The sequence below is a fragment of the Geotrypetes seraphini genome, chromosome 10 (assembly GCF_902459505.1).
Source record: "Geotrypetes seraphini chromosome 10, aGeoSer1.1, whole genome shotgun sequence".
Lineage (NCBI taxonomy): Eukaryota > Metazoa > Chordata > Amphibia > Gymnophiona > Dermophiidae > Geotrypetes > Geotrypetes seraphini.
In genome coordinates this window covers 49,920,663-49,936,150 of record NC_047093.1, presented here as the reverse complement: position 1 = coordinate 49,936,150, position 15,488 = coordinate 49,920,663, and the positions used below count along the sequence as shown (strand labels likewise).

The 15,488-nt window shown below is 40.2% G+C and overlaps 1 protein-coding gene across 2 annotated transcripts in view; it reads right to left on the bottom strand.

The window, feature by feature from the left end:
- Positions 1-249: 249 nt before the first annotated feature.
- Positions 250-15,488, bottom strand: part of GLE1 (GLE1 RNA export mediator) — a 94,103-nt gene continuing 78,864 nt past the window's right edge. The window contains exons 13-16 of one of the 2 annotated variants that reach the window (XM_033961767.1): positions 11,240-11,344; positions 5,906-5,988; positions 5,766-5,829; positions 250-999 (exon numbers count right to left, since the gene is read on the bottom strand). In XM_033961767.1, the coding sequence (XP_033817658.1) occupies positions 931-999; positions 5,766-5,829; positions 5,906-5,988; positions 11,240-11,344 (321 nt within the window). In that variant the 3' untranslated portion in view covers positions 250-930. Of the gene's footprint in view, positions 1,000-5,765; positions 5,830-5,905; positions 5,989-11,239; positions 11,391-15,488 lie in introns of those variants that run through there. The other variant, XR_004540938.1, reaches the window with a different exon arrangement.

Below are 15,488 nucleotides of genomic sequence, written 5' to 3'. Positions count from 1 at the left end.
TTCTTAGGTTCTTATCCACCCCCCCCCCCCCCCAATCCAGCAATTTTTCAAGGTGTACATTTAGTTCCAAACACTGTATATTACAAATTTACTAAAGTAACCATCAGGAGTCACAGAACTGTTGCTGGCTTCAGCAGGAAGCCAAAGTGCTCTTTTTTCTCAGCATAATATAAGAAACCAGTAGACAGATTCCCAAGATCCCATTACCATTCACGAGGTAAACCCAGGAGATAAACATATATGAGCTCATTTGAAAACAATCAAATTTTGCATTTTTTTTTTTTTTCTCTTACCTCCCCTCTTTGGGATTCACTGTCTTTCTTTTCATAAGGAAGATTTTTTTAAAAGTTTAAATTTTCCCTAAAGGTCCACTTTTTCCTTTAGTTTTTGGCAACTAATTTGCCTGGCTTATTCTGGTATACTTTCTAGTTTGTGTATCTTGTTGAATGGCTGTCTTAATTGTACAAAGTTCTTTCCTAATTTTTAAAATAGGATTGTAAATGGCCTTGACCCACTCGTCAATAAAGGAAGTATAAAAAGTTTTAATTAAACAAAACAATCTAAGAATAGAGACATCCATCTTATTAATGCTTCAACCCTCTTGCAGAGTTAAGAACTCAAAGGCAGAATACTTCATGATTGCTGGCACATGAACAATCTTTCTCCATCAGAGTGTCTGTCACACTTGCCATGTCCAAGGAACAGGGATGGTAGATACTGATCCTTAACTGCATACGATTACTGCAGTAATCATATTAATACTTAACACGCATTGTTGATCCTGAAATCCTGATCCATTGCAGCATTTGGAGCAGAGTTCGCCACCATTGTACTAGAGCCTACATTTACAGAATTTTATAAATTACAATTCTAAAAAAGAAAAATGATGATATCAGCTGGTGGAGCAGTTAGCAAATCTCAGGAGTTAATTCACGTTCTCCAGAATGTAGATGTCAGCGCTCCTTTAGGCAGAGGAACCTCTTTTTGCTGTAAACATTGCTAAAATAATAATTTAAAAAAGTACAAGGATCATCAGTATCATCTATTAAATAACAGCTAAGAATGCTAATAAAATCAAATAACAAAAGGCTAGAAATACTAAATGTTAAGAACCTATGGGGAAAATACTACTTACCTAACAGAAACTGTAAGGGCACATAGAAACACTATCCCCAATATTTAGCCCACAGCATTCAGACATTTTTAGCTATGGACAGCTGTGGGCTGAATTAAGCCTAGATATTCAAAAACAGGTCATGATCATTGAATATCTGGGTCAACCACAATTGGAAGTTTCCCAAGCACCGACCAATATTCAGACTAGTACCTGGTTAGCTTGGCAGATAAAGTTAGGACAATCCTTTTGCTGTCCTTACATAACCAGTTAGTCGACTGAATATCACCACTAACCAATTAAATGCTGCTTTCAACCATAAACAGACCCAGATCAGTGCTGCAGTGATCAGATACCGTATCTGGGCAGTGCTTCTGAATAATGACAGATGTCCTCTTTTGTCCACTTTAATTATGCTGAATAACAACTCTACTATCTCTTTATTGTTTTATATTGGATATTAAGCAAATGTCACTGGCTGGAAGACAGAGAAGAGTAAAGGTGAAGATAAACTAATCCCAAATGAAACTGAAGTGAGGCTGCAAAGAAAGATTATGAAGTATTTACATTGATAATCTTATTTCTTGTAGATGTGTCTAGTGGTCCTGAACCATAGGATTTTTATGTGAACCCACAAGTTTCTGTCAATTATCTTTTGAACTCCACCTCCTTCTCATGGAGCTGCTCCTGCCCCCGTTACTTACTGCATCCTACATATGTGGAGGAAATGGCCATTTTAATCCATCCAACCCTTTATTACATGTCATAACAAAAAGGTGATCTGATATGCAAAACTCATTGGTAACTTTGAGGTACCGGAAATGCACTCACTTGAAATCCAGCACATGTAATGCTTTGTCTTCTTTTCACCCTATGGGGTCTAAGAAAAAGGATAAACAGACTTCCTGATTGAAGTGAAAGGCCAAGACTACTTTCAGTAAGAACAAAATCGTGCACGAGGAGAGCCTTGCTTCCATAAGTAATGGTTCCCTGCAGTACAGAGCTTGTAACTCTGAAACTCAACTCGCCAATGTAATTGCCACCAGAAACGCCATCTTGACTGTAAGATCCAGAAAGGAAGCCTCTCATAAGGGCTCATATGAGCTTTACTGAGACCTTATAATACAATGTTAAGATTCCATGAAGGGAAAGGGAGATTATCAGAGTCTCACAAAAATACCTCTCTGTAACACTTTAAATGACTTCAAAAATGGAAACAGCGAGAAGTATTCTTATCTCAGACAATCTTAGTCCGTAAAGAATACTCTATGCAGAGGGGCCTCAGATCCCCAAGCGTTGTTGGTAAGTTATCTCAACCACTGCACTGGACAGGGAAATAACCTCATCGGCCCCTATCCCCCTCCTGCCTAGCAATTCACCAACACTGTTATAACTAAATGTTCAAAGAAGTGAAGTATAGAACTTAGCTTAGGCAGAGAACATTTTCATGATGAAATTCCTGCTGGTCCGCTCCCGCTAACGTGAAGCTAGCTGACATTTCGCTGTATGGCTGCATCATGGCAATTTGAGCGTGAACAGAATCACTGAGAGTCATAGAGGGATATGGGTGACTAAATTACGCCAGGCATGCCACTGGCAGGGCCTCCACGTGTGCGAATCACCGGATTTGATGGACCGAAGGTCTGATCCGGAGATAGCCCTTCTTATGTTCTTATGACATCTCTCTCACTAGGCAGGGAAGTACGCTTGATAACCTGTGCTACCAAGGAATCCACTTTAGGCTGAATAAACAAGTTGCTGAAATTTGGGAGCCATGGGATACAGCTTTAACATTGTCCTAGCAACCCACAAAGAGCCTTCATTGGAGTATCCCAATGCTCCATGACAGACTCCATCAAAGGCTATACACTTAGTCCAGTGATTTTCCACCTTTTTTGTTCCTTATTTTTCAGATGGAACAAAAAAAAAGTGTATAATCACTTAAGTGGATTTTACCCTCGATGGAGGGTACCCCAACTTTGTTGGCTGGGCTGAGAACTTTTCAGCAACCTCTCGTAATGTCAGCACATGAGGGAAAAATGCAGTCTGAGCTGCTTGTAACAGAACACGGTGTAGCTGAGGTCTGCGGAGCTTCCAAATCCATTTCCCGTAGGGAATCTGTAATAACTTCCAGCAATGCTGTTGGCTTAAATAGGCGGGGTACTGTAAGGTCTTCCTCCTTGAACAAGGGCCACCACTGTCTCTTGAGAAGCAGCCTCTGCTTGAGACAAACAAGCCCTGACAAACAAGCCCCCTGCGATTCATCAGCCCTAGAGATACCACAGGGTGTTAAGTTCAGGCCCTCGCCCTTCCCCTCATGTGTGCACACGGACGTTTCTCAGCCAACCATCCTACACAAACCTGACATGATACAGGGGTAGAAAGGTCTGAGGATTCCATAATAATTGATTTTAAGTAAAATCAAGGTGTTTTTAGGCAGATAAGAGGCTTTTTAATCAAATTGGAAAATCCAAGATAGTCGACATGGCAACGTTTTGACACCAAACAATGTCCCATGAAAGCTACAGCAAGTTAAAAAAAAATTTTCAGGGGATTTTGGAGGTGGGGGACCCTATATCTAGCTCCAGAAACCACTAAAACTGCCATCTGGCGAACCCTCAATTTTCCCATAGGCTATAATGGCCTTACTCACTGTACTGTTTGTACTAGTGCTAAAGTCTGCTTCAGCGACCACTGCAGCTAGTTAATTGAGAAGACCCTTGCCTCAATCAAGTAAATCCTTCAATTTTTGGGCTGCCAGTCAGGTCAACACCAGAGAGAGCCCTCAGACCCCCATGGACCTGTAAGTCACAATGGGGGTGGGGGTGGAAAAACATAGCTGGCACCCATCAATGCTCTCCTGGACCACCGCAAATTAAACAGCCTAAGCTCAAGCGCCTGATAAATCCCTGAGCTTTTTAACTGCTAGTGTAAAAAGCTCTGGCTAGACAGGATCTTTACATTTGGAGACAGCTTGTCAGAGGTCTGTGCCCTCTCCCAGGGCCACTGGGGACCTCTTGAGCACCGCAAGCCCCAAAGTCAGATAAGAGACCCAAAAATAATAAAAACTTCTCAGAGCAGATCAGAAAGACACCTTCTAGCTCGCTTTCAAAAGGAAAGAACTGAAGAGGGCAGTACAGCCTACTGAGGAAGGAGGCGGAGATGAAGAAAAATTGTATGATTCCTTCTGCAACAGCTCATGGGGGAACTTGTATGCCCTGTGCAACAGAAAGCACAGTTACTTACCATAACAGGTGTTATCCAGGGACAGCATGCAGATATTCTCACATGTGGGTGACGTCATCCACAGAGCACCAGTACGGACAGTTTTAAAAGTGTATTGCCACTAAGTTTTTAGAAACTTTGCGACTGCCACACCACGCATGCGCGAGTGCTTCCCGCCTGACATAGGCTCGTGGTTCCTGAGTTCTGTAAGCAAGCTAAGAAGCCCACCAGGAGTGGAGGGTGGGTTGTGAGAATATCTGCCTGCTGTCCCTGGATTATACCTGTTACGGTAAGTAACTGTGCTTCATCTTAGAACAAACAGGCAGCACATTTTCACATGTGGGACTCCCTAGCTTACTATAATGTGATTGAGGAAGAGTTGGCCATTAAGAAAAATAAATTTTGAAATACTGCTTGGCCAAAGTGACCATCCCGTCTGAAATAAGATTCCAGACAGTAATGGGATGTGAATGTATGAACTGAAGACCAAGTAGCAGCTTTATAGATCTCAATGGGAGTGGAATGTAAGAAAGCAATTGAAGCTGCCATAGCTCAGACTGATGTTGATGCAGGAGTCTTAGATGCCGATAGTTGCAAGGTATTTTCGATGTCCATGGTCACGCCAAACAACTTCTCCTGCTGAAGTTGACGGGCTTTGATAGAGCCCTTCTGTAGGATGGGACACCGGGTGCAAGTCTCCACCTGGTGTTCAGGACCTAGACACCAGCTACGAGGGTCGGTGAGGGAAACAGGCCTCTGACACCTACAGCACTTTTTAAAACCCATTAACGGTTTCGACATGAACTAGAATACGACTTCAGCAAAATTAAACTTAATTTTGCCTGAGGAAAAAAACCCCTCGAAGGCGACGAGAAAAGAAAAAGAGTTGAACTCTTGGTTTTTTTTTTTTTTTAAAAGAAAGACAAAATTGGTATACTATAAAAGTAGACAAAAAAATTTAAAGAAAAAAAGATGTGAAGCAGGAAGGCAAAGCAAACTTAACAGAGTTCAGTCAAAAATGACTTCTTTGCTCTGTGGAAAATGAAGAACTGAGGAACCGTGAGCCTCAGTCGGGAGGGAAGGCACTTGCGCATGCGCGGTGTGGGCAGTCGTAAAGTTTCTAAAAACTTAAAGTGGCGATATACTTTTAAAGCTGTCTGTACCGGGGCTCCGTGGATGACATCACCCACATGTGAAAATAAGCTGCCTGCTTGTCCTAGGATAACAATGACTTATAAAGGATAGAACTTGCACATCTTTGTTTTGCTTCCATCTTTTGTATGAGGGGCACAACCAATTACTTCCGGATTGATCTGGTAGATGGAATTTTTTAAAAAAAACATTAACTGTAGAACTCTTTATTACAGAACACATTAAATGTTAAAAACATACTACTCAAACATCAAAGATGAGTTTTAGACTTCACCTGCAAAAACTGCTTGAGCCGAGTCACAGAGCCCATCTGTCCAGAGCTGGTAATCATTTCAATCCTATAGAGAAAAGAAAAAACAATAATGTCCTGTTGGTTTTGCATACCATTTACAAACTCATGCTCAATTCTCATACCTGGGGAAATAGTCCTCTTTGATTAGTAAGATCAGCTTCCAGAACTGCGTCTGATACTGTTTCATCAATGCATTCCCACATACCTAAGGGAAAGAAGAACAGAAGGGAAGATTATGTACCTACCTTATTAACCTTCTTTCTAGTCTTAAACCAATGGGTTTATGCATCTCCAACCACAGAGTGTGTTTAGAGAGCCTCATTTGCATTTTTTCTGCTCCACCTCCCTTTACCCTGGACTGTCTGTACTACTCAATTTGTATTAAAGTAGGTGGATTAACCAGCTATGTGTGCTGGCCCAATCCAAAACTGGCACTTATAGCCAACGCTCCCACCAGCGCTAAGAGCTGATGGTCTCCAACGTTTCTTCTCCCATATCCCCAGTTTCAGATTCTTCTTCAGGGATTTCAATGCATCTGATTGTCTTTATGCTCCAAGCCTTAATTGCATCTAAACTTTCCATGAAAACTTTGTTTTGTTAGAGCTGATAGCATTTCACAGGGGAGACCTGTTTTAAGAAGATGCCAGAGGATAGGTCACTTTACTGGAATTCGGTAAGCACAAAAAAGAAAAAAAGGAAACGAAAAAGAAAAATGAAAAAAAGGAAATGAAAAAGAAAAAAGAAAACCAGAAGAGAACAGGCTCTCATGTTCTTACATCCACATTATTATCTTGGGAATCTCTAAGAAAATGTCCATTGTCTTGACCAATCCTTGGTAAACCAGCAGAGATCTTATTGAGTTATATTGCATGTATTGAATTATACAGGGTGCCCACAAAAACACTCCTTGATTTTAAATGGAATTTATTGGAATATGTTTATAAATAAGATGACAGCAAATACAAGTCCTAAAAAGAAGTTAGCAAGATCTTACACAATCTCTTGCACTTTCATCCTTATAAGCTGCAATTGGTGCAGAAGTTACAAACTTCAATCAATGCAAAGTAACGCAATGACCAGGTGTTCCTCAAGTGGCCCCTGAGATCACCGGACATTACTGTTTGTGACTTTTTCCTTTGGGGGTACATGAAAGACAGTGTATACATACCTCCACTACCTGCAACTATGGATGATCCATAGAATACATCACTGAAGCTATAAAAGCGATCATGCCAGATATGGTTTGGAAAGTCTGGTCTGAGCTCGATTATTGCATTGATGTTTGCGGGTAACAGGTGGGTGCACATAGAGTATATATAATCAACAGATAACATATGACACTATGAGTTGATGAAACTGTAACCTCAAAGGTGAAAGAATATTCCAATAAATTTTGGTTTTGTAACCATTTAAAATCAAGAAGTGTTAACTTATTACATTCATTGAGCTATTAGACTAATTAATTCCTCATGGTCCGGCTGATTGCAAACTGTAAATCCATTGTTGTTCCTGTATAAATAGACATTATCTGCTTCCTCCTATAAGTGGGACCAAAGGAGTTTAAAACAGCAAATTTGTTTGTGATTAATTATACAAACTCATTAAGTCCCCATAGTTCAACTGCTTGTAAACTGTAAATCCAATATTATTTCTATGTGGTAAGATTCTGCTATCTATCTCCTCCAATAGTTGATTCTTTTATATTCTCAATGATAAACCAGATAATTTGTTCAAATGTATGATTTTTACTTATAAAATGTTCGACTAGAGCAGCTGTTGTAATTTTGACTGTTTAGTCTGCTACAGTATTCACTCTGCCAGATTTTCATGAGCCTGCTGGTTTTACCCACATAAATACTATCACAAGGACATATTATAACATATACCACAAATGTGGACTCACAAGTGGTTGAAGATATCAATAAGTATGTTTTGTGAGTATGTGGGCGAGTCCATTGGTCGATATCCAATGAAGTAGAACACACTCTACACTGTACACAGAGTTAATAGTGTCTCTCTTGTTCTGCACTTGTCAAGGTCATTGATTGAACCACAAGGTCTCTTATACTGCGCACTCTAGAGCAGTGGTTCCCAACCCTGTCCTGGAGGACCACCAAGCCAATCGGGTTTTCAGGCTAGTCCTAATGAATATGCATGGAGCAGATTTGCATGCCTGTCACTTCCATTATATGCAAATCTCTCTCATGCATATTCATTAGGGCTAGCCTGAAAACCAGATTGGCCTGGTGGTCCTCCAGGACAGGGTTGGGAACCACTGCTCTAGAGTATGCAATACAGTGACCTGGTTTTTTAAAAATTGAATGAAATTCTAGGACGTGCCAATGTCATTTAAGGATTTTAGCTATGGAAGAAGCCAACAAGGTGTGTTTTAATACACACACGTGGCATTCTACAGTTTGCATAGTGTGAGTGGAATTCAATAAAAGTTCTCTGTGGCCCATACTGGACAATGTGCAAACCTACCCCCCCCTTCAAGGCTTGAAAGCGTGTCACACTTCCCTTGGCTGCAAGAGGTGCAGGAAAGAGTAAGCTCCACTTGCACTTTTGTTTAGCCTAAACAAGGAACAGGATTGCCCCTTCTCAACAGTATGGGACAAAGTCCACGGCACAAACAGCCCATAGCTTCCAATAAGAGAACCTGCACAGATACGGGGAGGGAACTCAGTCCCATCAGGTTTCACACCCTATCCTTTCTAGAATGGCCTTTTTTGTTTTAGCACTAGAGGAGACTGAAGACCAAGCTAAGGATTAACCCTATTTTTGCTAAGATGCAATTTTCCCAGACAACAATCAGACTGCACAGGACGGCTCACATAACATCTCTGCTGGAGACTGAAAAATACTGACTGGCTGGAAGCTACAGATGATATTTATATGGTGATATCATTGAGCCAGTGTTCTCAGTCTCCATCTGTGGGTAGAAAAACAAATACTTATACAGCTGGACTAGTCTTGAGGGACAAAAGTTACCAGTAGTTCTTAGTCTCCATCTACTAGCAGGAAAGCATAAATCCACACATCTGGCCTGAAAGGATGAGGAAACTATTATTTTCTACATTTCAGAAGGAGGACCCAAGGTGGTATATAACATATTAAAATAGTAAGCAAACAGTCTAAGATCTATCTGGTATTTTCTAGAGACCTGGACTGGCCACTACTGGATATAGGATGCAGGGCTTGATGAATTTCGGTCTAGAACAGCGGTCTCAAACTCACGGCCCCCTTCCCCTCTCACTCTCCTTCTCCACTGCTCCCCCCCCTTCCCCCATCCACTCTCCTCCTCCACTGCTCTCCCCTCAGTTCTGCAGCAGCTTTCCCTCTTCCATTTTAAGTCCAACAGCACTCTCCTCTGTTCCCAATCCAGCAGCACCTCTCCCTCTCATCTCCCTCCTCCACTCAACTCCAACAGTACCTCTCCCTCCCCTCTACTTTCATTTTCTCCACCAACTAGCTGCAGCACCTCTCCTTTCCACCCCCAGGGAAAGCAGCACCTCTCCTCTCCGACTAGCAGGGCTCCTCTCCCTTCTCTTTCCCTCCTCTCTAACTAGAAGCAGTACCTTACCCACTCACCTCCCAGGTCTAGCAGCATCACTCCCTCCTCTCCTCGCCTCCTATCAGCCCCCCTACCTCTTGTCTCCCAGGTCCATCGGCACCACCATCCCCACCTCCCGATTAACAGGCTCTCACCGGCTTGTGGATTCCCCAGCCTGTCTCGGCACAGCCTGAAGTTGTGTTTGACTCTGGTAAAGAAAGTAAAAAGAAAAGAAAAGAAAAAAAAAAAAAAAAAACAGGCGCTTTTTCAAACCCTCCCCGTAACACTAGCCTGTATTAGTAGCTGCACCGCTCTCTCCTTCCGTAGCTTTAGCGAGTCAATTTGTTTTTGCAGCCTCAGAGCCTCTGCTAGGCCGTCCCGCCTCTGATGATGCAACTTCCTTCTTCCTCAGAGGCAGGCCGGCCTAGCAGAGGCTCTGAGGCTGCAGAAGCGAATTGACTTGCTAAAACTACAGGAGAGAGCGGTGCAGCTGCTAATACAGGCTAGTGTTACAGGGAGGGTTTGAAAAAGCACCTGATTTTTTTCTTTTGTACTGTCTTTACCAAAGTCAAACACAACTTCAGGCTGTGCCGAGTCAGGCCGAATCCACAAGCCAGTGAGAGGGTTTAAAAAAAAAAAAATGTTTTGAGTGGCAGGATTCGTGAGCACGATAACAGCTGGGCAAGGGGAGGTTGTGCCCCGAATCGGAGAGGCCGATTTTTTAAAAATACACATCGATTCTAATCGATTCACCCAAAGTGAATCGGTGAATCGATTCAAATTGGAAATTGGGCAGCACTACTGCACATTGCAAATAAAATCAATATAAAAAGCTTATCCTTCCGGTTTCCTGATGTAGCATAGCGAAACACAGATTGTATTGGAGTTGTGAACTGACTTTTTCAGATAAGTGGGCTACTGTTAAACAACTTTTGTAGAGCCATAACATTTGCCACTCCAGTAGAAGCAAGAATCATTGCTCCATGCAATGTGTTATGTTTAAAATTCAAGCACCTTTCCAGCGACATTGTACTGCTGTGGCACCTTGCTGAAGAGCTTATGAGCACATTTAAATATTTAAAAGCCTTTAAATGTTATATGAAGATATTATTTGAAAAACTTGCCCAGTATTGATGAAAGGGTTTTTTTTGTGTTTTGTTCTATTTTGAAAGATGGATGCAAGGCAGAAAGTGAAGACAGAGAGAAAAACAGTCAGTGGACAAGAAGGCCCTGGAAACAGTTAAAAGCACAGAAAAATAAAGTCACCAGACTACAAAGGTAGGGAAAATGATTTTATTTTCAATATACTGATTGAAATGTGTCAGTTCTGAGAAAGGAAATATGTTAAACTTTAACTGTGAGGGCGGCAGAAAAAATAGGGTACTTGGAGGGCCCATGAGGTAAAACTCTTTATCGTTTATAAATTTCTCCTTTAACAGTTAAAGGAAAGATTTATAAACTATAAAGAGTTTTACCTCATGCAAAATTGTCATTTCTTTAATAAGACATTAACTATTTTTTTCTGCGGCCCTCCAAGTACCTACAAATCCAAAATGTGGCCCTGCAAAAGGTTTGAGTTTGAGACCACTGGTCTAGAACCTTTGGTCTAATTCAGCATGGAACTCTTAAGTTCTGATGAGATACAAGAATTTAGGTACATTAAACACAATCTCTTTTGTTTTTACAGGATATGTTGATGCTGAGACAAATTTGGGTTTTTAAGAAATCTTAATTCAATCTCTGAAGGATTCCAGCCTAAATGTGTCAGCTTAGCTATTTAAATGCAGCTGACAGGTTGCCTAGGAATCAATATTCTGTTCTCTCATCACTTGTGTGGATCTTGTATAAAAGTGTTGCTGCGTCTTTTTTTCTATCATCTCTCAAAAATTGCTGTCATCCTTACCTCCAGGAAATCAAATAGCAGAGTAGCTGTCACATCAACCAGTGGTTCCATGTTTAACATCTGAGCCAGCCACTGCCAGCCATGGTTCAGTCCATGAGGATGTGGCTATTACCAAGAACCAAAGAAATAAAGAGGACTTACTTCTGCAACACTAGAAATAGAAAATGGCATCCTGCTAGTAATTTATAACACACACAGTGCCCTTGTTGAGAGCGGCAGAGACTAAGGGACCTGCAAACCACTTTTCCCACCCTGCCCCAACAATGGTACACTGTGATCTCTGCTAGGAGTTAACAGGGTTCTTCTATAACTAGTGTTAAAAACCCTCCTCTCTCATGATGATTATAACAAATAATTGATTCTCTGTTGAAAGATGGTAGAATACAGCCACATAAATGGGCAGTGTTATCTGGACAGTTCCCAGAAAAAGGCTCCCTTAAGTCAGTATGGAGGTTTCTGTGCAGAAAACAAACTCCCCTCCTTCACTGAGCTCTGTAATTTTTCTTGTTGCAACAGTTGGTGGTTTGCTCTCCTGTTCTGCCCCATATTAAAAAAACTAAAGGAGACAAAGAAACCAAAGCAAATAAGAATTTGTGGACACAGATTAAAATGGACAAACCAGGGACAGCAGGCAGATATTCTCTCATGTGGGTGACGTCATCCATGGAGCCCTGGTACAGACAGGTTTAAAAGTGCATTGCAATTTTAAGAACTTTTTTTTTTCCAATTCTTTATTCATTTTTTCATCTTACAACAAGCGAACAATATTATATCAATTGAATCATATATATCACTTTAAATTCTTTCCTATTATCATCTTCAATACATAAATTAAGCCCCTCCCCCACCCTCCCTTTCCACAAATATTGTAAATCAAACATATCATACATGTAATATATTTAAAATATTGATTAAACCAATAATATAGCACTATATCCCTCCTTTCCCATTATTATATTTATACTTTTAGTGTAAAAAGGTGTCTAATCATTACAATGTTATCAATGGCCCCCAAATCTTTTTAAAATTATTATAATTCCCTTTTGTATGGCAATTCTTTCCATTTTGTATATATTGCATAACGAATTCCACCAGAAGGTGTAATTAAGTCTGGTGTAATTTTTCCAATTTCTGGTGATATGTTGAATGGCAACTCCTGTCATTAATAGAAGTTTATTATTGCTAGATGAAATTTGACTTTTTATTCTCATGGACGTTCCAAATAGAATTGTATCATATGATAGCGCTACATGGTTTTCTAATAAACAATTAATTTGAGACCAAATTGATTTCCACTTTAAGAACTTGAGAAAGTTCACAAACTGCCCGGACCGGACAAGCGCGAGTGCCTTCCTGCCCAACGTAGGCTTGTGGCTCCTCAGTTCCGTAAGCAAGCTAAAAGTAACTGTGCTTTATCCCAAGACAAGCAGGCAGCATATTCTCACATGTGGGACTCCCTAGCTTACTAGAATGGGATGGAGGGAGTTTTGGCCATTAAGAAAATAAATTTTGTAATACTGTTTGGCCGAAATGACCATCCCATCTGGAATAAGATTCCAAACAGTAGTGAGATGTAAATGTATGAAATGAGGACCAAGTAGCAGCTTTACAGATTTCATCAATAGGAGTTGAGCGGAGGAAAGCAACTGAAGCTGCCATAGCTCAGACTTTGTGAGCTCTGACGCAACTCCCCAGTTGCAGCCCAGCCAGAGCATAACCGAAAGCGATTCAAGCCGCTAGCCATGTAGATATAGTTTTCTTGGATCAGGACATCCCAACTTGTTAGAATCAAAGGAGACAAAAAATTGAGGAGATGCTCTATGTGGCTGAGTTCTCTGTAAGTAGCAAGTCAAGGTTCGTCTGCAGTCGAGCCGTTTCTCCAAGATGAGAATGAGACTTAGGAAAGAACACTGGAAGTACGATAGATAGATTGAGATGAAATTCAGTGACTACTTTTGGAAGGAATTTTGGATGGTTGCGAAGCACAACTTTGTCATGATGAAACACTGTGAATGATGAATCCACAACCATTGCTTGAAGCTCACTTACTCTTCGAGCAGCGGTAAGGGAGATGAGAAAAACCACTTTCCAAGTGAGGTATTTTAGATGAGCTGAAGACATTGGTTCAAAAGGAGGCTTCATAAGTCTAGAGAGAACATTGAGATCCCAAACTACTGGAGGTGGTTTGAGAGGTGATTTGAGATTGAAAAGTCTTTCATGAATCTGGACACAAGAGGATGAGCAGTTAGAGGTTTACCATCAAGTTCTGTTGAAGTTTGCGGCTCTTGATGGAAAGTTTCTGCAGGGTAGAACACCAAGCGCAGGATTCTACCCAGTGTTCAAGCCCAAGGCACTGCAAGCACCAACTGTGTGGGTCGGTGATAGAAATTGGCCTTTGGCATCTGCAGCACTTTTTGAAGCCTATTAACAGCCTAAACACGGATGGAAATACTGCATTAGCCAAGTCAAACTCAATGGCTGAGAGAAAAACAAAGCTCTCGATGGTACAAAGCTGCAAGGAAAAGAGAAAAGAAAAAAGATTCTTCTCTTTTTAATTCTATTTTTATATATGAATATTTTTGATGTATTAGGGATGGAAAGGGTGGTTAAATTTCATGATTTCCAGATGATATTTATAGCAAATCAAGTGACGTTTTACAATTTAAATGTTATTCCCTGTTACGCTTGATGTAAGTTATAAAAACAAATTAAAAAAAAAATCATTCAAAATGCTCTATGCAAAAGAAAAAACCAAGTTTGCCTCATAGATGCTGACAATGTACATCTTATTCTCCAAGACCAAATTTGTGGCCATTGAGATGCTGAAATCTGATGCTTAATCTCAATGCTCCAAATATCCCTAAGACCATTTTTAGGTTTTTTATTAACCAATTCACTAATCACTTTATACCACTGCGCGGCCTGGTGACCCAGAAAGTTTGCCTGGAAGCATAAAAATTCCATATTATATTGAGAATTAAGACTTTTCCATTCAGGGAACCCTGCCATTAACATTGTTTTGTAATGAATAAACACCATTTTTTCTTTTGAAGATAAATTATTTAAGGAGGGGTGGGGGGAAGGATTGTACAATTGGAGAGAGGGTAAAATGAATTAAGAAGAATAGTGTTGGGAGGGAGGGTGGGTTATGGGTTTTTTATATATATACAATTGTTATTATCTTGATGGATGTATCAAGTGTTGTTTTTGAGCCTATGTATGATTTTTCTTGTACACTTGTTGAATGATTAAAAAGGAATAAGGAATTATAAAAAAAAATAAAATAAAATAATTCTTTTTTATTTATTTTTTAATTAATGAAGAAGAAATATTTAAAAGAAAAACACATGAGCAGGAAGGCAAAATGGCAAAAACTGAACAAGGTTCAGAGACACAACTTCTTAGCTCTGCAGAAAACTAAAAACTGAAGAGCCATGAGCCTACATCGGGCAGGAAGGAACTCGCGCAAGCGCGGTGCAGGCAGTTTGCAAACTTTCTCAAGTTCTTAAAGTGGCGATGCACTTTTATACCTGTCCAAACCGGGGCTCCATGGATGACATCACCTACATGTGAGAATAAGCTTGTTGCAAGTTATAAAAATGAATAAATATAAAAAAAAAAAAAAAGAATAAGCTACCTGCTTCTCCTGGGATAATGTATCTTTACAACCCAATTAAGCATAGTGGGTGTCATATTGGATCGTCATTTAACATTGGAAGATTACACAAACTCGCTAGTTAAGAAATGCTATACAATTTTGTGGAAGCTTCAGACAATAAAAAATTCTTTGATAAGGCATCATTTAGATTGGTACAATCATCCATCTTGTCAATTCTAGATTACTGTAATATAATATACATGGGATCTCAAAAAAAGCTTCAAAAATGACTGAGACTTATACAAAATACAGCAATCCGTTTAATTTTTGGGCTGAAAAAACATGACCATATTACTCCATCCTACAAACAGTTGCATTGGCTGCCTTTTGAGGCTAGAGTTTTGAGGCTAGAGTTTAAGTTTGGATGTAGCAGTTTTAAAGTACTGTTTGGTATGGCTCCTAATTATCTGTCTTTATGTTTTGAAAGATATAAACCTAAAAGAATAACTCGAGGGCAATACTTATTTGTGTTCCCAATCATTAAACCTTGTCGTTACAAGAGATTCTTTGATAAATTGCTTGGTTTTCAGGAAGGTAAAATGGATTCATGGTTAAGTTCTATTATTTCTCAGGCCTATTCATACATGTCTT